At 44.7% G+C, this 23,299-nt stretch overlaps 1 protein-coding gene and 1 long non-coding RNA gene across 4 annotated transcripts; one reads left to right on the top strand and one right to left on the bottom strand.

The window, feature by feature from the left end:
* Position 1: 1 nt before the first annotated feature.
* On the bottom strand, positions 2–4,118 carry LOC309333640. The gene is made up of 3 exons (XR_014152627.1): positions 4,008–4,118; positions 2,326–2,526; positions 2–203 (listed from the first exon to the last, which is right to left on the bottom strand). It is a non-coding gene; the product is annotated as an uncharacterized lncRNA (long non-coding RNA).
* Positions 2,466–23,115, top strand: PHYHD1 (phytanoyl-CoA dioxygenase domain containing 1). Of its 3 annotated transcripts, none has more exons than XM_081847244.1 (11): positions 2,466–2,613; positions 8,101–8,259; positions 10,380–10,455; positions 11,736–11,783; positions 15,218–15,273; positions 17,760–17,822; positions 17,951–17,972; positions 19,859–19,987; positions 21,266–21,382; positions 21,782–21,908; positions 22,400–23,115. In XM_081847244.1, the coding sequence occupies exons 2-11, from the start codon at positions 8,161–8,163 to the stop codon at positions 22,449–22,451; spliced, it is 789 nt and encodes a 262-aa protein (XP_081703370.1). In that variant the 5' UTR covers positions 2,466–2,613; positions 8,101–8,160; the 3' UTR covers positions 22,452–23,115. The 3 variants fall into 3 exon arrangements, with proteins under 3 accessions (XP_081703370.1, XP_081703369.1, XP_081703371.1); XM_081847243.1 differs by lacking the exon at positions 2,466–2,613 and adding an exon at positions 3,936–4,071; XM_081847245.1 differs by lacking the exons at positions 2,466–2,613; positions 8,101–8,259 and adding an exon at positions 3,960–4,071.
* Positions 23,116–23,299: the final 184 nt, after the last annotated feature.

The following is a 23,299-nucleotide window of genomic DNA, read 5'->3' as shown; positions in this document are numbered from 1 at the left end:
AGGTAGTTTCTGGCACTCTGCACAAAAGGTATCTGTCAAGGAATGCATATCTATATTACAGTGTGCTATCAGTGTTCAAGCAGGGGCAGGCCATGGTGTGAGCTTCGTCACTGCTGCCACGAACATGGTTGGTGAGAACAAGGGTTCCCAAACTTGCCTGTGAGCTTCATTCAGGTGGCCCATGCTATGTCTATGAAGAATACCTAAAATTTGAATTACAGATAGATTTGCCTGAGGCAACTGGCAAATGCAGTTAATAATATTTAATACACTGCAATACCTTTACAGGTAGACAGAGCTTTCCAAACTCTACTTTGTGTTCGCGCTGCTTTGCTTAGCCCTGTGTTAAAAAGGAGACCCGTTTGCTGGCCTGTCAATCCACATTAAGGAGAATCAACTGACAATCAAAGAATCCCTGCACTGGGTTGTTTCCTCCATTTTATCAATACGATTTCCCAAAAATGCAGATAAGCACAGCCCTCTACCACATGTGAAAGTCAGATTCTATAGAGTTAAATGAGGTTTCTTTGCACTCTGCTGGCCAAGGCTATTATTGCCTCTCGTTCGGCTTAACCTTTAAAAGTATCTAGGCTGTGAAAGCTAAGCCTTCAGGATGATGCTAAGGAAGCATTTTACTGCTGCATTCAGAGCTTGGGCCCTAGCAGCTACTGTCCCACCATACATAATTGTGGCTCCCCCCAAGGATTTCTGGGAGCTATAGCTCATTAAGGTGCTGAGAGTTATTAAAAGATCTCCTAGTCTCCAGCCAGAGCTACAATTCCTAGAGTTCCCTGGGAAGAACGATTGTTAGACTGCTCTGGAAATTTTAGCTCCCTCTGGGGAATAAGAGTTGTCCTAGCTATTCTCAACACCCTTAACTACATCTCCCAGAATTCCTTTGGGGAAGCCATGACTGTTTAAAGGGATAGTAAAGGTAAAGGTAAAGGGACCCCTGACCATTAGGTCCAGTCGTGGCAGACTCTGGGGTTGCAGCGCTCATCTCGCTTTATTGGCCGAGGGAGCTGGCATACAGCTTCCGGGTCATGTGGCCAGCAGGACTAAGCCACTTCTGGCAAACCAGAGCAGCACATGGAAACGCCGTTTACCTTCCCGCAGGAGCAGGGACCGAGAAACGGGAGCTCACCCTGCCGTGGGGATTCGAACCTCAGACCTTCTAATCGGCAAGTCCTAGGCTCTGTGGTTTAACCCACAGCGCCACCCCCAGTGCATTAAATGTATGGTGTGAGAGTAGCCTTAAGATCAGGGGCCCAACAATCTCAGTATTGGCTATGGCAGAGAGAAGCCAACATAGGGCCCTGGCTGGGGCTGACAGGAGTTGGAGTCCAAAAAGATCTAGAGGGCATCACTTTGGCTGGTCCTGGGTGACACTGTCAGCACTGTCCTTGAGATGTCAGGGGTTGAACCTGGACCTTCTGCGTGCTAGACAGAAGCTTTACAACCAAGCTGTGGTCTTCTCATTAAATGCAAAGTAAGATTCTAGCCATCCTAAAGGTCATCCCTGACCATTAGGTCCAGTCGTGACCGACTCTGGGGTTGCTCGCTCATCTCGCCCTATAGGCCGAGGGAGCTGGCATTTGTCCGCAGACAGCTTCCAGGTCATGTGGCCAGCATGACTAAGCTGCTTCTGGCGAACCAGAGCGGCACACGGAAATGCCGTTTACCTTCCCGCCAGGAAGGTGACATGCTTTCAAACTGCTAGGTTGACAGGAGCAGGGACCGAGCAACGGGAGCTCACCCCATTGCGGGGATTCAAACTGCCGACCTTCTGATCGGCAAATCCTAGGCTCTGTGGTTTAACCCACAGCGCCACCCGTGTCCCTTTTCTAGCCATCCTAGTTATGAATAAAAGGCTGAATTAAACAGGAAGCTGCCTTATACTGAGTAAGACTATCCAAGTCCATCTAAGCCAGTATTTTCAGCACTGACTGACAACAGCTCTGCAGAGTTTCAGGCAGGGGACCTTCCTAGCCCTTCCTGGAGATGCTATTGGGGATTGAGCTGGGAGCACAAAACAGGTGCTTACCACTTGAGTTGAAGGCTCAATACCTGAAATCACAGAATAGCAAACCTCTATTACAAGTGCAGAAAGAAGGAGCAGTAAACAAGTAGGCATTGGTTGGGGGTGGGAGGACCTTTTACACTGGCTCTTCTTACATTACGGGGTCGTAGAATGCAGGAAAACAAGTTCTAGCAATCAGATCCTAGTAATCTGGTTGTCATTCTGCACCCTTTCCTGCTTGCAATTCTTTGGCAAAATACTTTGAATTCTTCCTCTCGTTCTGGGAAGTAATATAATAGTTTTACCCAAAGAAGCCTCTCTTTTGGAGATTTATTAAGGGGAATGTTCCAAGAAAATTGGCAGGATTTGGGCTGTGCTGTTTGCAGAGCACTGCATGTTCCCCCGTCCTTGGTTTCTTCGCCCTTTGTTCGTCTTTTGAGGACAAGAGGCATTGGCGTGACTCACTGTTCTCCCCATTCCCCTGAGAGTAAATGCCATCAGAACGACTAACAGCAAAAAAAGAAAAGACAAAAAGAGGAAAACTACATCCTCAGCTCTTTCGGAATGGTCTCTGGTGTCCTGAGAACTGACAGGTAAGATTCCAACCAGCACTTTTCTGGCTCAGGGTTCCTGGCTTGCCACATTTATTTATATTTATATATATTTTAAATATTGTAAACAACCATCAGCAAGATTATAATACACAACAGCAAAGGAAAGGAATGAAGGAGACCAGGTCTGGAGAAGGAATCATTGGCATATTGGACATCAAAACACAAGGGTGTAAAAGTGAACTATTAGGAAAGAGTACCCTGTCCCCCAAACACGAGGGACTCGGGAGCAGTGACATGCAAATATGCCAATTTCATGCTCTGTCAATTTCTCATTTCCCCCCATTTTAAATTCAGTTCTCCACATTCCCACATCAATTTGTGACTTTAAAAAAAGTCATGAAAATTCATCAGCATTTTAGTGCAAATTTATCCCAATACACCTTCAGAAAGTGATTTCTCCTAATATATTGCATTTCGTTACGTAATTTTCACTATTATAAGCATTGATATGTGCACTTCAGCCTAATGTAATGCATTTTTGTAACACATTACTTAGGTGGATAACTTTGCTGCAAAATTCAGAGAAGGCTACATTTTAAAGGATGGCCGATTCTATGGGTCATCTACAGGTCACAGGATTATTTGCAAGAAGCCATGACTGTTTAAAGTATTATAAATGTGCTTTATAAATTCATTATGTGGCCCATTTCTACTCCAAAATAAATCCCATTGAATTCACTGGGACTGACTTCCCAGGGAAGTGGGGTTGGTACTGAAACCTATGGGTTGCATTTCATAAAGTTCTATTAAGAGCAGACCAACTGAAAATAGTAAATTAGTTATATCCACTCATTTAAATGTGTTGTAGCCACTGCTAGTCATACTCAGAGCAGGCCCACTGGAAATAATTGACATGACGAAATTAGATCCATTTCATTTAAAGGGGTTCTACCCTTGAGTTGAACAGAGTTGGGTGCAACCCAGTAGGCCTCCTCGGAGTAGGACTAATATTGGGTACAACCCTAAGTCTATATTTTATATTATTTTTGGCATTATAGAAGCTGCTGCCTTTGATGAGCTTGCAAATTAACCAGAATATAAAAGCCAGCATCACTTAAATCTTTTTATAAACGTTTGCTTTCCAGCTTAAAAAAAAGAAGAAGTAGCAAAAGGATAATATGCTGATTCCATCTGGACGCTAGAGTCCAAAGAAAAGAATTCAAAGACCGCCCAAGAGGCCCCTGAAATAATCATCCTGTACGCAAATATATATATATATATATATATATATATATATATATATATATATATATATATCCGCCTGTGTCCTCATTGGCAATATCACATGATCCTGAAAGGGATCACAGATACAAGCCGTGGAACATTAACTGTGGAGCCTCAACAAGATTGCACATTGACCACGCTTCCCTTACCTCCTGGCTGAACTTCTTTGCTTTGCCTTCGATGGCATCCATAACCCAGGAACAGATCCATAAGGTAAGGAGGGAAATGCCAACAAGAAAAGGTGGATAAAAATGTGTGTGCCCTGGTGAGTCGCTTTGAATTAACAAAGCTTTCCGCTGATTCCCCCCCCCCACCTCCACCCCCACCGGCCACCCTCTGAAATTGGATTTAGCAATGATTAACTCAATGAATTTATCTCTGTTTTTTTGTGCACCCATATGGAGAGAGAAACATCCTGCCATGACTTGAAATATATTGTTGGCCTTTTGCATACCCTTTCTTTTGATCCTTCTCATTCATCCCCTGATCTTTCTCTTTATCCGTTGCCTCTCTTAAACTCTGAAAATCCGCTCTCTTTATCCATAATCTCCTTGGGCAATGTGTTCTCCAAAGTAAGCAGGCACTTCATTCCAGGGGGTTGTTGCTGCAATGGTGTTGCAAGTTAATTTTCTTTTCTTTTCAATGTTGTTTTGAAATTTATTTTATAATGTACAGAACGATTATAACAGATGAAAATCAAAACCGTAAAATAGGCACACGGAATAAATACAGTTACCGAACAGTTCAGTAACAAAGTCCAGGTCAAGAAAGAAAAAAGAATGAAAGCTGTCTTCACATGAAGGAAGAATATATAACTGTTACTTGATTTTCAAGTAGAGTTCCCAATTTCCCAGGCTTGTAACGAAGGTTGCATTGAAAATGAGGGTTCTGCTGTAAAGGAATGCCAAATCATATAAAAAGGTTCTAGACCCTGTCAAAATCTCAAATTATGTGCAATTTCCTTCACTATACCTGCATTCCTGAGTGGTATCAAGTGTCCAGTGTAAGATTTGGGGCTGTTTTCCATTGCGTTGCAATTACTATTTGAGCTGCAAATACCATATACAAGACAAATCCTTATGAAAATAAATCTACATTGGTATCCTCAAAAATTCAATGCCATTAATTTTGGACAGCAAACAATAGTTCCTCTGGCAGTACTGATCAGTTCTGTCAAAATTAAACAATTAAAGAATTCTAAGTATCTTGAACCAATGTACATTCCCACCATAAATGTGTTGTGGTTTGATTTGATAGATAAGAAACAATGCCAAATTTGAATCAATAAAGCAGAAATCTCTCTTGATTTCTTGCTACTTCAGTGGGAATGTTTATCAGACCATTACGTATCTCCTAAAAGTCAGAGCCTAACATTATTGTGAGAAGGACCACCTCTAAGTAGGAAGCAGTGGTGTGTCCACTCTTAAAAAAAACTTCATTAGATCCCTTAGACCTATCCAATTACTGCCCAGTTTCAAATCTTCCATACCTGGGTAAGGTAATTGAGAGAGCGGTTGCTGAACAGCTTGGTAGGTTTCTGGAGGAAACATCGGCATTAGATCCATTTCAGTCCGGTTTCCGTCCTGGTTTTGGGACGGAGACGGCTCTGGTTGCCCTAACAGATGATCTCCGTAGACAACTGGATCGAGGCGGGTCAGGACTGCTGATCCTTTTAGATTTGTCAGCAGCCTTTGACATGGTCGATCATGATCTTCTGGACCACCGCCTCGCAGACGTGGGGATACAGGGCATAGCCCGTAACTGGTTGTGCTCTTTTATCTTTGGTTGGGGACAGAGGGTGGCACTGGGGAGGGAAATGTCGTCGCGCCACTCCTTGGTGTGTGGAGTGCCGCAGGGCGCAATTCTCTCCCCGATGCTTTTTAACATCTTTATGCGCCCCCTTGCCCAGATTATACGGAGCTTTGGGCTGGGCTGTCACAAATATGCTGATGACACTCAGCTCTATCTGCTGATGGATGGCCACACCGACTCGGCCCCGAACACACTGACCAGATGCTTGGAAGCTGTGGCTGGATGGTTTCGTGGGAGCCGATTGAAACTAAATCCTTCGAAGACAGAGGTCCTATGGCTAGGTCGGGATGGCATGGGGATGAGGGACCAACTCCCTTCTCTTGCGGGGGCCCAATTAGTGCCATTGCCTTCTGTTAAGAGTTTGGGTGTAATCCTTGACGCCTCCCTTTCCATGGAGGCGCAGGTTACAGCAACAGCCAAGGTGACATTTTTCCACCTTCGCCACATCAAGCAGTTGGTCCCTTACCTTTCCCGCCCCGACTTGGCCACAGTGATCCATGCGACGGTCATCTCCAGGCTTGACTACTGTAATTCGCTCTATGCGGGGCTGCCCTTGAAGCTGTCCCAGAAACTCCAGCGGGTACAGAATGCTGCAGCGAGGCTCCTCACGGGGTCTCTGCCATGGGAGCATATTCACCCAGTGCTTTTCAAGCTGCACTGGCTCCCGGTGGAGTACAGGGTCAGATTTAAGGTGCTGCTTTTGACCTTTAAAGCCCTTCACGGCCTAGGACCCTTGTACCTACGGGACCGCCTCTCCCGGTATGCCCCACGGAGAGCCTCAAGGTGCATAAATAGCAACACCCTAGTGGTCCCGGGCCCTAAGGAAGTTAGATTGGCTTCAACCAGAGCCAGGGCCTTTTCAACTCTGGCCCCAGCCTGGTGGAACGCTCTGTCTCCTGAGACCAGGGCCCTGCAGGATCTGATTTCTTTCCGCAGGGCCTGTAAGACAGAGTTGTTCCGCCTGGCCTTTGGCTTGGAGCCAATTTGATTCCCTCCCTCCCTCCCTCTCTCTCTTTTTTTCTTTTCCTTCTCCTCCTGCGATGAGGCTACATTTTAATATTTTAATGTTCCATTATTTTAATGTTGTATTTTATTTTTGTTTTTAAGTTGTAATCATTCATCTTGTTTTTATTATTGTTTGTAAGCCGCTCTGAGCCCGGCCTTGGCTGGGGAGGGCGGGGTATAAATAAAAAATTATTATTATTATTATTATTATTATTATTATTATTATTATTATTGTTATTATTAAATATGCTAGGAACTCAATTCTTCGGTTGAGAGAGCCCTATACAGTGCCACTGAAACCACAGATTTAGGGGTTTTATGGTTTTATTTATTTTATTTTATTTCAGTTTCAGGGGCCCCAGATCCCTCCCAGGGCTTAGAGCATGGGTCAGCAACCTAAGGCCCATGGGCCACAAGCAGCCCATGGGGGTCATTTACCCGGCCCATGGACCCCTGCCACCCGCTTGGGGACCCCCACCACCTGCTGGCTCCCATGTGCCGTGCTAAACCGGCACGGAGCAGAGTGGGGACCGCCTTCCGTGACACTGGTCAGCTTCCCATTGGCTGCAGGAAGTTCCTGCAGCCAATGGGAAGCTGCACATGCCTCCTCCATGCTGGAAGGAGCACTGGAAATAGCGTTTGCACATGCACGCACTCGCACGCACTCTGGCCCACCGTGGCGTCTGCAGGACCGTGAACTGGCCCAAGCCACAAAAACTTTGCTGACCCTTGGCTTAGAGCAAGGGAGAACAACAGATGCTTTTGTGCAACAAATGAGTCATTGGAAAGAGTTAAGACTTGCTGCTCAAAGACCTAGGGCCATCACCAGCTGTATCAGATGATTCATTGAAAAAGACTCCAACATAACTCTATGGAGCACTATGATTTGTAGTACTGTCCAGCAGGGAATAGGGCAGAAATTTGATCTGGTTCACATTTAAAGGAAAACTTACCCTAATTTGCACTTTCAGAAACTATCTGTGAACTGAAATGCAGTCATCTTTTGAAATTTGTACTTCTCTGAATGTTGCAATGTTGCTTTTCAGCCAAGTCATGCGTAAAAATAATAATGCACATACTAGGGTATAGCATGCAGAAAAATAAACACCCAAGTAAAAATAAAATACCCCACCCCAAAATGCATTCTGTTAGGGGAAATGGCCTTCTTTGCCAAAATGTGTATAAATTGCATACAAAAATGTGTATGTTGGGGAGAGAGCCACACTGAAACGCTGATGAATTAATTTCTGGGACGACTTTTTGAAAAAGTAAATAAATCACAAACTGATATGGAAATGTGGAGAAAAGGGGGGGGGAGGGGAGAGAAACTGAGCAAAAGTGAAAATGCCAGATTTGCCTATCTCTTGATTCTAGTCGTTGTGGTGATGGTGATGGTAACAAAATGTCCTCCCTCCTACCCCCCAGTTCCGCCAAGATGGCTTCCTTGTTCTTGACCGGTTTTTCAGCTCTGAAGTGTGTGAGGCCATGAGGGCCCAGATCCAAAAGATCATTGCTGACATGGACGTGCCTCCTCACTGCCGTACAGAGTTTTCAACCCGGGAAGATGAACAGCTCCAGGCACAGGTGCAGAAACTAGCATCAGTCACATCTCCCACCACAGAAACCACTGAAGCGTGGTTAAAAGTGCAGGCTAGTACCAGGGAGACCCCAGGGTTCAAATCCCCACTTCCTTGTAGCTAGATTCAGTTTCATTTATTTGTTTCTAATCCTTAGGCAGTGTGAGCTGTATCTGTATGACAACCAGCTTTAAAAAAAGAAGAAGAAAAGAATAAGATTTTTTTTATTTGTTTTATTGCTTGCTGTTTGCAGCCCTGGGCTCCTTTGAGAAGAAGGATGGGATATATATTTAATAAAGGAATAAGTAACATGAAGTAACATGGCACCTCTATTTTGCTATTTGCATTTTTGAGGACAATATATTGTTGATGACAGTAATAATAATAATGATTTGCTTCCAACAACTTATACTTTTTTCCGTCTTTCCTTTTTCACTATGCCAACCTCTTTTTGGGGACAGATGCAGGTAAACCCCTTTTTTGCCATGCAGACAGGATAATGGTCTGTTGCTGCAGAGTAACTCAGAAGAGCAGCCTACCCCTCAGCCCCAGCTTTTTGAACTATTAAGAGCAAGGGTGGCAGAGCAGTTGCTCTGTTGGATAGGAACCAGGGGGAGAGTTCGAATCCTTTCTCAGCCACACAGCTTGCTAGACAACTGTGGGCCTGTTGCAATCTCTCAGCCTTAACCTACCTTACAAGGGTTGCTGTGAAAGTTACCGTATTTTTTGCTCTATAGGATGCACCCGACCATAGGACGCACCTTGTTTTAGAGGGGGAGGACAAGGGGGAAAAAATTATCCCCCTCTCTGTGCAGTGCTCCTTCAGCGAAACGGCAGGAGAAACAGAACCCCTTCCATTTCTCCTCCCGCTTAGCTGAAGGGGCGCTGTGCCTTAGTTGAAGGGGCACCTACCCTTCAGCGAAAGGATCCCAAAGTCTCTGGAGTGCAGCGGGAGCTCCCGCTGCGCTCCAGAGGTTTCAGGCGCTATCTTTGAAGCCTGAAGAGTGAGAGGGATCTCCAGGCTTTGGTGAAGGCAACCCGAAGCCTCCGGAGCGCAGCAGGAGCGCTCCCACTGCGCTTCAAAGGCTGCGCGTTGCTATCGCTGAAGCCAAAGAGCCTGCATTCGCTCCATAAGATGCACACACATTTCCCTTTAATTTTTGGAGGGGAAAATGTGTGTCTTATAGAGTGAAAAATACAGTATATGGTTTGAGACAGTATCATTGTGTGCTCCCCTGATCTCTTAGGAGGAATATGGGATAAAAATATTATATTATTGAAGTAAAAACAATGCGCTCACTTCTGTGCATGGATGTACACTTGTGCAACAAAACTCTCCCCCTTCTTCTCCCCTCAGCAGCTTCCCCAGTCAGTTCTGTAGGGTTGAGGGAACTCCATAACATATTTAGGGGGTGCATGAGGTGGGGAGAGGTGTGGAAGTTCCATTGCACAAGCATAAATCCTTGCACTAGTGGAAAGAGTTAGCGCTGCGTTGGAGACAACCAGATATATATTATAGAAGCATGCCTTTATCTAATTGAATAAAATTCCAGTGCCAACTCCAGTGTGTTGTAACTGACAGGAGTTATCCAAATAACAGGATATTATAGGCATATTCAATTTCTCATTAATTTGGAAGCTACAGTTTAGTACACAGGACTTACTTCTGAGTGAACACACATAGGATTAAGCCATGACATGTTAAGTTTGTACAATCTCAAAGAAAGAGGAAGGGCCATAGCTCAGCAGCAGAACACCTGCCTTGCATGTAGAAGGTCCCAGGTTCAATCCTCAATGGCATCTCCAGGTAGGGCTGGAAGAAACTCCTGCCAGTCTGTGTAGAGCATACTGAGCTAGATGGATGAATGGTTTGACTTTGTTTAATGGCAGTTTCCTAAGTCTTAAAGAATGGGTTATAGATTTGTAGTTAAAGGGGCCACATGACTTCATCGCAAACAACATTTTTATTAGCTTATCATCATTTCCATATTGAACTTCTTACCAATTTTGTAAGTTGTATTTGATTTAAGGAAGGAACACCTTACAAACTATTAAATATAAATATTAAAATAAACAGGCTCAGTATTCATTGTGAGATGATAATATTTTTATTTTCGCCTCTAACAGGGCAGCGCAGAATATTTCCTAACCAGCGGAGACAAAATCAGATTCTTTTTTGAAAAAGGTGTTTTTGATGGAAAAGGTAAGCATTTTCTAATTTTTTTAAAAAAGAGATCTAGACTTTTAAAAAATGAAGTTAAAATAATAATCCAGCAGGAAAGATGAAGAAAAAAGTACAAACCCCTCAATATACTCCACATTTAATTAGATATTGCAACATAAAGCAGCCTGATACAGGAAGAGGAGAAATCAAATGTTATCATAAATACCAAATAAAGCTACATTTCACTGGGAATTGCCACCCCCATGATTGGCATATCATATAAGTAGCAAATGACCCCAAAATGAAGGTGAAATCACAAGTACCTTTAATATATGACAGTTTCTCAGAAATGAGAATAAACATTACTCTGTGGAAGCAAATGTTTAATGAAAAACCAGAGGACTCCTTTCATTCCTGTGATACGACCAAACTATTTTGGGAGTGGGGATGGGGTCAGCTTTTGCTCCCCGCCCCATAAAATTTTATGAAGGTTTTTTCATAATACAGTACAATAAGAAACAAACTAATCTAAGCAAAAACAGAAAGGAAAATGCAGAGTCCTCTCTCAAAGGCATAGCTGTCAACGTTTCCCTTTTTTTATGGGAAATTCCCTTATTCCGAATAGGATTCCACGCAAGAAAAGGGAAAAGTTGACAGCTATGCTCAAAGGTAGCTCTGAACCCTTGTCAGCCACAGAAAGGGGTGGACCTCCCATCTCTCACCTGGGAGCTCTCCTTTCTTCTCCCAGCCTCTCACCTTGGGAGTTCCTCCCTTGCCTGCCTCACACACAGGGTCCTTCACCAGCCCAGTCATCACCTTCATGTATGTATAATCCCAGAGGAGAGGACACCAAGGAAAACAAAAAATAAAGACAGAATAAGGAAGAAAAAAGGAAGTGAGAAATAGAAGGGGGGGGGGGCGGGAGAGAAAAAAAGAAATTAAAAGGGCTTCTGATTTTCCATCTGTCAGTTACATACAGTTCTTCCTTAGACGGTCGTGCAAACTGTTATAATTAATAATGCTTTTTGTAGGGTGGGGATGAGTTGATGGAACCAAAGGCGGCAGTTGCTGAAAAAGTTTGGGAACTTTTCCTAAACTGATATAACCCGTGCTTTTTTTCTGGGGGTACGCAGGGGTATGCATACTCCTAAACATTTTGTGAATTTGTTTGGCCTCATTAAGGGGCAGAATTTCAATATGAGTAGTAAAATGTAAGTACCCCTAAATATTTCTTTTCTTTTCTTTTTTAGAAAAAAAAGCACTGGATATAACACATGTGCTATGTGATTTATGTTGCATTCAACATTTTTCTTTCCTAGGAGATTTTCTTGTTCCAAAGGAAAAAGCTGTTAATAAAATTGGCCATGGTAAGTATTGAAGACAGCAGTGTATGAAAATGATACACACTTGGCAGTCCTTTTCTCCATAAAGCATGTTGCAAAAAGCATTTTGCAAAAGCCAAGCCACGGACCCCCTACTTTTGAAAGTTTTGATAACTCTATGGTAGTTACCTGTGCAAAGCAATTTTTTGAAAAAAATGTGGGGTAGTCTCTAATAAGAAAAGGATTTTAGGTGTAAAACAGACCATAAAATTTGTGATATTACCACAACTTGTCTAGCCACAGAAAGTAGGAACAACTTGTCGCCATTGTTTCATTACAACTGAATTTTTTTAAAAGCAATTGTGTCCCTAACTTGCAAGTGCTCTATATGCAGAAAGCTTTTTATATGAGTATTCACACATGCTATTCCTTACTTGTAATCTGAGATGGTACATCTTAGCAAAACTTTGCAACATAGGGTTCTGCTGTGTGAGGGATCTTGCACCTTCAAGACATAGGTGAAGGCTTGGTCAGGTCTTGATAACACATTGGTGAAGACTGAGTAGAAAACAACTGGGATTTTGTAATGTTGGTAATACTACTACTACTACTAGTAGTAATAGTAATAGTAATAGTGCATGCAGGTATCTGAAGAAGTGTGCATGCACACAAAAGCTTATACCCAGAGCAAACTTAGTTGGTCTCGAAGGTGCTACTGGACATTTTTTTTAATTTTTTAAAAATAATTTATTTAGTCTTCCTGTGCCCAAGTTTCATCCTTAAAAGCTTAATTAAATACAGTACTTTTTTGGAGTGAGGTTTTTATTTTTGCTGATTACCCAATAGGAACAACCAACTTTTTAATTTATTAAGATTCAGCTGTACATCTGTTTCCTCCCCCCCCCCCATTGTAGCCATATAGCTTCCCAAAGAAAACAAGAAAACAACATCCACACAGGCTGCCTTTTGCACTACATAGGCCTGGGTGATGTACTGATACATCTCCCAGGACTGGTATGAGGGGCAGACTGCGATGGCTACTTCACTCGGTGGTACAGTATATTGCAAGTGAAACCAATCACTGCTCTTGGCTGCCTCCAGCTGGCGCTGATAGCAGAGGGACTCAGGAGCAGGGGGGAGGTTTCACCAGCGATATACTGCTGAGTGAAGCCACCATCCCACTCTGCTCTCATACTGGCAGAGGGAGAAACAAGGTACGTCGGTGAGGCGCTGATAGAACTTATTTCTCCCTCTGCTTCTTTAAACTGCTCAGCTGAGGAGTGCACCACTGTCCTTGCCTCAGCCAAGCAATTTTATGGAGCCCCTGACCTGCCACCTGCTCACATGAGCCAGTGGCGGGGTGGTTTTCCATGAATATGCTCCACTAAGGGGTGCACGGTTGCCCCTCTTCTCAGCCGAGCAGAGCCTTCAGCCCACCACTTGCTCCTTCATCTGGGGGGCAGGAGACCTCTTCCATCCTCCAGCTGAACAGTTCAGCGCACGTGAGCCTGAGAGGCATCAGGACTCGCTCACTGTGTATGGTTGGGCCATGTATCTTGGCTGCTTCTTCCTTCCCTAAGGTAGAAATGACTGCGCAGGCTAATCGTTTCCCTTCGAGGTTGAAGGTTGCTGTCTTTCAGAGCTGGGAAGGAATTCCCCTGCTGAAATAGACTCGGAGTCGAGAGTGGATTTCATGCTCTTTATTCAGCTCGTAGTGATGAGGAGGAATGGAAGTTCCCCCAGAATGTCTGCCTTATATACATTATTTACACAATGGGCCCCACGTGATTGGCTAATTCCAGGATTCTCCTGTAGGCCAATCAGGTTGCGGATTCTCTTCCACCTGGAGCTGGTTTGGGTGGCTCCTGTGGACCAATCAGACTGCTGCATTCTGAATCCTATTGTTCTAGGACAAATCAAACTGCTGCCTTATTGGATCCTATTCAACTCAATACGTAACACCTGCTCTGCAGGTTTTGCCTTCCCCTTAGGAATTGTCACAACTATGGTGGTTTTAGGTCTTTGGCAGAATCCTTTAGTCCATCAATGGAATGGAGGGGTAGTGTGGTAATGCACCCCTCCTGCGGCAGTGTTGCAGGGCCCTGTTAGAGGGGGTTTGAGAGGGGAGTCACTGACCATAAGCACTCGTTGGAGGTTCAAACTCCCCTCAGCAACAGGAAAAGGGGAGGGTAGCTGTGTAAACGCACGTTTTGCAGTGTCCCTCATATTCCTGACTGACCCTGCCTAGCCACAGACCCCAGCTAGGAGGCTGATACGGATACATGCCTAAGCCAAGGTTTTACTACATCTGAAATTAATAAAGTTGTAGCCAATTTAATCCCATATCTACACTGTCTTGTGTCTTTATTGATTTGGGGCCTGGCTCCTGGGGAGCTGGGTCTGCTCCTGGGCACACAAGAAGCAGCCAAGATAAATTCCAGTCACCGTGATGTATCAGCATATACCAGTATTTAGCTGCTGATATATCACAATGTGAATGGGATGCGGGTGATGCTGTGGGTTAAACCGCAGAGCCTAGGGCTTGCCCATCAGAAGGTTGCTGGTTCGAATCCCCGCGACGGGGTGAGCTCTCGTTGCTCTGTCCCTGCTCCTGCCAACCTAGCAGTTCGAAAGCACGTCAGAGTGCAAGTACATAAATAGGTACTGCTCCGGTGGGAAGGCGTTTCTGCGCGCTGCTCTGGTTCACCAGAAGCAGCTTAGTCATGCTGGCCACATGACCCGGAAGCTATACGCCCGCTCCCTCGGCCTGTAAAGCGAGATGAGCGCCGCAACCCCAGAGTCGTCCGCAACTGGACCTAATGGTCGGGGGTCTCTTTAATTTTACCTTTATATCACAATGTTGAAAAGAAAGTATTGCCCAGCCCTAAATCATCAGAGGATGAGCTGTTGTGCTAATCATAGTGGCAATTTGCTTAGCTATTTACTTAGCAACTTTTACACAAGTTTTCCGCCTGCTGGCAAGCAGGCACTAGTCCATGAGCAGAGGCTGGGTGATCCATGGAAGGCTTTCACTGCACAAATTAAGTGAGCCCTTGGCAGGGGATGGTGCCGCAGACTCCCTGGGTGTGTTCTGAGGACCCCTAATTGGGAGCCACTGGTGTGGACAATACTGAGCTAAATGAACCCAAATGGCCTCCTTCACTATAAGACAGCTTCCAATGTTCTGCAAATGTGTGCCTCATTTCAAACTGAATCATCTGGATGTCAGGCCCCAAAACTCATCAGCACACTTACCTGGTAACGCATTCCATTGAAATAAGTGTGATTTACCTCTTAAGTCAAGATGCATAGGATTGCGCTTTCATTGATGGACCCCCTTCATTGCTGTTTTTAAAAAGGGTATAGGGATGTCCCTTTCCCTTGATCAGGAAGGTGATTGGATGAGATACAGTAAGTTGCAACAGCAAAAAAGCAGGGACAATTTTTACTTGCTTCATCTCTCCCCCACTCTTTTGCAGCGTTGCATGCATACGATTCCACCTTCAAGCAGATCACTCACTCCTCAGATGTGCAGGTGAGTTTGAGTGCCAACTGAAAGCCCCAAGTCCATTTAGACCACATTTCCACCATGCATTCAAAGCCCCCCTCATACTCCTTTTAACAGTCATGGCTTCCTCCAGCAAATCCTGGTAGCTGTGTTCCGCTGACCTTCTGATCGGCAAGTCCTAGGCTCAGTGGTTTAACCCATAGCGCCACCCGCGTCCCTCTATAAATAGAAGACCCCTATTTTGCACAGAGAGCTACAATTCTCAGAGCAGTTTAACAATCCATCCCTCTTCCCAGGGAACTCTGGGATTTGTTGCTGGGGGTAGGGGAGATACGGGGTCTCCTAGCATCTCACAGCACCCTTAACTAACTACAGCTCCCAGCATTCTTTACAGGAAGTCATGACTGTTTAAAGGGGCACTGTATGGTGTGAATGTGACTTTGGAAAGAACAATATGGGGAACTATTGGTTCATACTCTTTCTGCTCCCAGGTTCACAATAGCCTTATTTTGAAGGAACTGAGCTACTGGTATGACAAAATCTGGCATGTAGCTTTGCTGGATAAACTTTCCCACCAATGACAGGTGATGAGAGGACAATGGGAAAGTGACCAGTTTTCGGCCATCTGGTTTCCATTGGTTGAATATGCTAATGCACTGGAAAATCACTAAAGGTCCCAATGATGTAGAAATAGGTGTGACTGCTCCAAACCTTCAGTAGAAAACTATATCCTTTTTGCATCTGACTGGTAATCTCCTACTCTGAAAAATTGTAACAGAAGGGGAAGAGAGCATTTAAATAATTTAATTACTGCCTCTGACAGCTTCCTTTACATGACTTGCATTGTTATAGTCCAGTGGTTCCCAAAGTGGGCAGTGGAGCCACCTGGGGGAGTGCAAAGAGACAAGGGGGGGCGGGGCGCTGGAGGTATACACAACTTCAAAGACCTGGCACCACTGCATCAAGTCCTTCAATTTTGTTGAATTAATGAAACTAAATAGCTTTAATTGGGTTTCAAATAAATGTGCAATTCATTGTTACTGTTTTGAATTTTATTGTGCTGTTATCTTCCTTAGTGGGTTCTGCAGACTGCTAATCTGAAACATGCTTTTGGGGGGATAGTGTAGGGAACACCAGGGATGAGTTTATGGAACCAAGGGGGCAGTGGCCCCCCAAAATTTGGGAACCACTGGTCTAGTCCACACTGCACCTGGAATCACACTGTGCAAAGTCTGGGCCTGGACACATCGGCAGAGGAAGAGGAGTGTAGGGGGAGTGCACCGCCCCCAGCAGTGCGATCTGGTGGGGTGCCATCGCAGCTGCTCCCAGGATGCGTGTCCCGCCCCTGGGATTCGTGGCAGCCCTGCCCCACCTGCTCTCTGCCCCCCGGTGCTGGAGCATGAAGCTTTGCCACTGCCTGGACCCTGCACTCATACATCTGAGGCCCTTCTTTGGGTGCCTCCTGCATGAGAGGTCTGGAGAGTGGCAACTCGAGGACAGATATTTTCTGCGGTGGCTCCGTGTTTGTGGAATGCTTCCCAAAGGGAGACACATCATTACATATCTTTAGATGCTAGGCAAAAACATTTTTTCCCAACCAGGTGTTCAGCTGATTAACATCCTATGGCTTTTTAAATGTAGTGTTGTTTTTTTGGGAGGGTATTGGTTTTTCTTTTTGTATTCTCATTTTGTATTTTTCTGTTGCAAACCGCATTGGGATCTTTGGATGAAGGGCAGTATACAAATTTTAAACGTAATAATAATAAGGTATGGGTCCTGTTTCTTTCCATCAGGCATGGAGGGTTGTTTTTGGTAAGGACATGTTCACTTACCTGTCTTACTATCTTTCTTTTCTGTATACTTTATTTCCCTTTTGCAATATGCAAAACTTCATAAATAACTATATGAGGAGGAATGAAGTTCTCAAGCCCCAAAGAGAGAGATGTGCCTTTGTTTGTTTGTTTGACTATATTTCCGGCCCATAACTATAATATGAAGAGTTGAAGAATATTTACATGTTATAGCTATTAAAACCAAATCACATTTTAAAAACTATTTCTGATTGTTAATACTCTCATTTCAAAAGCCACTGTTTGTGTGAATGTATAATGGAGTTGGAGCCATTACAATGAATGGACCTCAGTTAGTTATGCCCATTGATTTCAATGGGTATACACTGAGAGTCCCTATATTTTGTTACCTGCTTCTTTGTAGTTTGCTAGCTTAACAAGCCTGCTTCATAAACTATGATTTGAAGGTGGCATATTTTGAAACTGACCATAGTTTGTAAAAAAGCCACAACCCCGACTTCAGACATAACTGCAAGCAGAGTTTAACAGAAACTGAAAGTATGTTCCCAAAAATCTCCTCCTGGCTATGTGGAACTAAGGGGTGTGTAGGCACGAACCTGAGGCTAGTTATAGCTTGCACATGTCATGACAAACCATATTTCACCATGATGTTTGAACTAATATTTTTATCTAATCTCGTGCAAATTTTGGGATATTTTTCAGGTACTGGCAAGAAAACTGGGCTTTGAAAACCCAGTGGTGGTGCAAAGCATGTACATATTCAAGGTATGGTAACCTTTAACTCTGCTTATTAACTGATTGATTGATTGAATGAATGAATTAAATGCATTAATAGGACAATCTTTTTGTACTTTCCTCCTCAATAAAATGGTGTTTCCCCCTTCGTTTTCTAGCAACCTGGCATCGGCGGTGAAGGTGAGGTTCATACTGTGCCTATTTCTATAATGAAAGTAGTTCTGAATAAAGGGCTGGATTAAACAGGAACAGAAGAAAGTCAGACTATTGGTCCGTCTAGCACAGTATTGTCTGCACTGACCGGAGGTAGCTCTCCAAGGTTTCTGGAAGGGAACATTCCCAGCCCTACATGGAGTTTCCATCAGGGATTGAACCTGGGACCTTCTTCCCTGGCCCTTCCCTCCAAATTAAAGTTCCAGACCTCATGATTCTAAATAAAGGAAATAAACTGTTTTATACTGAGTTAGGCCATTGAACTATCTGGCTCAGTACGGTCTACACTGGCTGGCACCACCACCACAAGGATTTCAGACTGGGGTCGTTCTCAGTCCTATGTGGAGATGCTGGGGACTGAATGCTCCTTCCTGTGTTGCACCACTCTCTGGCCAAGCTGAGTGCCCTCCTTGAATGCTTTTGGAGGGCACACACGGACTTTGATCATGTATTTTGCTTTTGTATGTTTATGTACAAACTAGCTTTACTGTGCAAAGCTAAAATTTACTCCACCGACTTCTGCATCTGTCCCTGACCACTCCTTGCATATATATGGCACCCAAAAGGTTTGTCCAGAAGGGAACACTGTGCTCTCTTCTCTTGGGAGTAGATGGACTTTTGAGCTGATGTAGTAAGTCTCTTCTTTTATATAGGCTTTTGGTTATTTGGCCAAAGATTGATTCTAGTGAGGGGCACGTACACAGCTCCTGATAATCTGGTTTCAGTGTAAATCAGTGTTTCCCAAACTTATCTCTCCAGCTGTTTTTGGACTACAACTCCCATCATCCGTAGCTAGCAAGAGCAGTGGTCAGGGATGATGGGAACTGTAGTCCAAAAACAGCTGGAGACACAAGTTTGTGAAACCCTGATCTATATTAAGAAAGAGAGCCAGTGTGGTGTAGTGGCTAGAGTGTCAGACTAGGGCCTGAGAGAGACCAGCATTCAATTCCCCCACTCAGCCATGTAGCTCACTGGGTGTGACCTTGGGCCAGTCATGGCCTCACAGCCAACCTACCTCACAGGGTTGTTGGGGAGAGGAAGTGAGGAGGAGAACTGTGTACTTCACCTTGGAGAAAAAGGTGAGGTATAAATGCAATAAATAAATGAATAAATAAATAAATGCGAGCACATCTCTTGTTACCTGCTATCACCAACAAGCCAAGGATATAATAGACCAGTGGCATGGTTAATAGTGAGTGCTGAACTCTTGCACTGCTTTGAGGCTGCAATTCAAGTCAGCAGCATCCCTCTGCAGTATTACTGTCAATGATAATGTTACAGTCAAGGGAAGGGCAAGTCCATGGAAGAGGAAGGACGGGAAGTTGTTTACTTTGCAGGAAAGGCCATTTTGCCTTTTCTACCAAGACATCTGTGCACGATGTCCATGGAATCTGACAGGGGATAAAGTGAACATTGCATGCAGAAGTTTCCCCAATTCAGGCTGGGAAAAGCCCCCTGCCTGGAATCCTGGAGAGCCATTGCTGTCAGTAAGTTTGAATAATACTGAGATAGATGGACCAATTATATGACTTATAGAATTACAGAATCATGGAACAGTAGGGTTGGGAAAGACCCTCAGGGCCATGTAGCCCAGCTCCCTGCAGTGCAGTAATCTCAACTACAGCATCCCTTACAGATGACCAGACAACCACTGCTTGAAAACCTCCAGGGAAGGAGAGTCTACCACCTCCCGAGGGAGTTTGTTCCATTGTCAAACATTTCTTACTACCAGGAAGTTCTTCCCGGTGTTTAGCCAGAATCTCCTTTCTTGACTAAATGAGAGTTGGAGAAAACCTTTGTTTAGTGTGACATTCAAGCCAGCTGTTTGCATCTGTGCGATCTGTTGCTTCCAGTGACGCCACATCAGGATGCCACCTTTCTACATACGGAACCTTTGGGGCGAGTGATCGGCCTCTGGATCGCCCTGGAAAACGCCACCCTAGAGAATGGCTGTTTGTGGTTCATCCCTGGCTCTCACACAAGTAAGAAATTAGTAGCATGGCATTTGATTTGATAGGAAAGCAACTGCAGACCCACAACATCTGGTTGGCACCACATTGGCTGCCCTTGCTACAGCTTCATTTGGCACAACAGTGGTACATTTGTCCCGTGCCCTCAGCCCTGTTACTTTCCTTCAATGGCTCTTCTGCCTATCCTGTCCTGAGAAGCTTCCTCCTCTTGCAGGCTGGTTGCTTGGCCCCTCTCCCTTCATCAGCAAACGAGCACTGCTAATGAGAGAGTACAGGCATGAGTGGGGCAAGTGGGATGCTTGAAAACCCCCCAAAGGGGAGAGCTGGGCACTGGATGTTTCAATGCCCTACCTTTTGATTGGCAGGCCAGCACAGGGACACAAAGTGGAAGTATGGCTTGGAGGTGGCACCCTTTTGAGGGATGTGGCAAAGAAGGAGGCAGAGCTGAGCTGCCAGGTTGGAGAGAGGCTGTGATGCAGCCCAGGACCAGCAGAGACAGGGTGCACAGCCAACCAGCCAGCAGATGGGGAGGACTTAGTGGGACCTCTATCTGCAGCTCCGCGAGGCAGGTTAACTGCCCCTGGACATGGAGGCTGTGCTGTTGGCTGCCCTGTTTGACAGGCAGGGCAGCGTGTGGCTATTTGCTACGGATTGCAAATTGGGCTAGAATAACGATGGTGATGATGATTCTACGTTGCTTTTTTATATTGACAGGGACTCAATCTCCCCACAATCTAACAGTTGTGTATTTAATTAGATATACAGTCATACCTTGGGATGAATACGCTTCATGTTAAACATTTTCGGGTTGCGCTCCGCGGTGACCCGGAAGTAATGGAACACGTTACTTCTGGTTTCGCCGCTTGCGCATGTGCAGACGCTCAAAATGATGTCACATGCATGCGCGGGAGCGGTAAAATGAGACCCGCGCAGTCGCGCATTACATTCACTTCAGGATGCGAACGAGGCTCCAGAACGGATCCCGTTCGCATCCAGAGGTACCACTGTATATTAAATTTAATATATTAATTGTATTCAATAATATTAACTATATTATAAACACTTTGATTTACAACATGGAAATTTAAATCAGTGCGTGGCCGGCAGGTTGTGTGTCCAACTACTATTGCAGCCCACTTGGTCTGAGAGGCTGGACCACCTTGGCCTAGAGTATTGCTTTGCTTGGTGAGATCTTTCCAGGGCATCTGTGTACAAGACACAAGTCTATCAACATATCCTCCTTGGCACTTTCTGTGGCATCCTTCACGTTTCCAACGTGCTGTTTTATAGGTGGGATCACTCGGCGTATGGTTCGTACTCCCCCAGGCACAATCCCCTGCACACAGTTTGTTGGCTCTGAGCAGACGTACGATGACAGGCAATTCATCCCAGTGCCTGTTGAGAAAGGTAAACTTGACAACAAGGGTAGAATCATAGAATCATAGAGTTGGAAGAGACCACAAGGGCCATCGAGTCCAACCCCCTGCCAAGCAGGAAACACCATCAGAGCACTCCTGACATATGGTTGTCAAGCCTCTTGACAACCATATGTAAACATTAAGAGGAATATAGATATTAACTGCTGGGCATCATGCCACTAACACAATGCAGAGAAGACAGGGGGATGTTCAGGTAAGCCTCTCACTCTCCCTTCTTTGCTACACAACAAAGGTTACCTCAGGTTTTGATTCAGATCCAATAGACAATACTAGGCTAGGGGGAATGGTAATGTGATTGGTGATTTGACTTTGCAAATTCATGCACTCTCTTGGTATGACGGTGTGTTGCTTTTAAATCACAAAATAGGTGGCCTCATTCTGATCCATGGTGAGGTTGTCCACAAAAGTGAGCCGAACCTCTCCGAAAAGTCCCGCCACGTCTACACTTTCCATATCATGGAGGCCAAGGACACAGCTTGGAGCCCAGAGAACTGGTAGGAAGGAGGCTGTAGATCAGAGAACACTTTGCAATATAAAAGGGACCTTGGAGGTGATCAGTTGCTAAGCACTATGCGCTTGCCCCCACCACAATAGCTTTCAAATCTTAGGAGAAGGGCTGCAGCTCAGTGGCAGAGCATCTGCTTGGCATGCAGAAGTTTCAGAGGTTCAATCCCCAGTAGCATCTCCAGGTAAGGTGGGGGGAAGACCTCCCAGCCTGAAACTCTAGAAAGCTGTTGAGAGTCAGCACAAACCATCCTGAGCCAGATGGACCAAGGATCTGACTCAGTATAAAGCAGCTTCTTATATTCCTATGTAAGCCAGCCCTTTTCCTAGGAGGTTGCCCAGAAGGGAATGTGCTATTGGGTCAAAAAAGGTTCCCCACCCCCACCTTTCTTTGGGAGATTTAATTTCCATGTATGTTGTGCTCTAGTTAATCTGTTAGTATTCTATGTTCCAACATACCATACCTTTTTTTGTCTTCTAGGCTTCAGCCAACCCCTGGGTTGCCTTTCCCTTCTCTGTACACACAAAACTAACAGCTGGAGTGCAAAGTGGCGACTGACCAGCCCATGCCTCAGAGTTCACTGCTAGTTACTTTACCTTTTTTAAAATCTAGCTTTGTGATTTCTTGTTTCCAGTCTTGTCTCATCTTTAACGTGGAAGATACCTCTTCTGGGCAGGATGGGAGAATCAGAGTCAGTGCGGTCCTTAGTGCTAGATTGGGGAAGACCCAGGTTCTAATCTCCACTTGGGGCAATCACATACACTCTCAGCTTAGCCTACCTCACAGGGATGTTGTGAGGATAAAAGGATGGGTATGTGTGGCAGGGAGGAGAGAACCACATACTGTGGAGTTGTATCCAATGGTAGTCCAACTAGCCTAGATCTACTGGGTTGTATCCAATGAAGTTCTACTCAGAGTAGGCCCACGGAATTTAATCGACCTAAGCTAGTCATCTTCATTCATTTAAAAGGCCAGGACAATAGAAGGCATTGAAATGGATGAAAGTGACGAACAGAGGTATTCATTTCATTGGCTCTCTTCTGAGTAGAACTTTGTCAGAGACAACTCTCTGCCTCTTATTCCTTGGAGGAAGCCTGGGATACAAATGTAATAAGTAAATAAGATTTGTATAAATGATGGAATATAATTACACTAAATAGACTGGCAGCACCAAATCAATCTTAAATGTGTAGGAATATTTCGTGTTTTTCCTGTTTTACAGTGTTGCTTATGAGCAAGGGGGATTTCAGGAAGGCACCAGCTATGTCCTGCAAAAATAACCTATGCATATCTACTGGGAAGAAACTCTCACTGAATTGAGTGGGACATACTCCCAGGTAAAACTGCATGTGTAGAACTGCAGACTTAACAGCACACAAA

Source organism: Podarcis erhardii, assembly GCF_964252035.2.
Source record: "Podarcis erhardii genome assembly, chromosome: Z".
Lineage (NCBI taxonomy): Eukaryota > Metazoa > Chordata > Lepidosauria > Squamata > Lacertidae > Podarcis > Podarcis erhardii.
The sequence above is the reverse complement of the archived record's forward strand: the minus strand, read 5'-3'. Positions and strand labels throughout refer to the sequence as shown.

What these genes read in the sequence shown, in the direction of transcription:
- PHYHD1 (XM_081847243.1), top strand. Translation starts at nt 4,039, where the DNA reads ATGGCATCCATAACCCAGGAACAGATCCATAAG. An exon ending in CTCACTCCTCAGATGTGCAG is followed by an intron (nt 15,274 to 17,759) that starts GTGAGTTTGAGT and finishes GATATTTTTCAG; the next exon opens with GTACTGGCAAGAAAACTGGG. An exon ending in CATCCCTGGCTCTCACACAA is followed by an intron (nt 19,988 to 21,265) that starts GTAAGAAATTAG and finishes GCTGTTTTATAG; the next exon opens with GTGGGATCACTCGGCGTATG.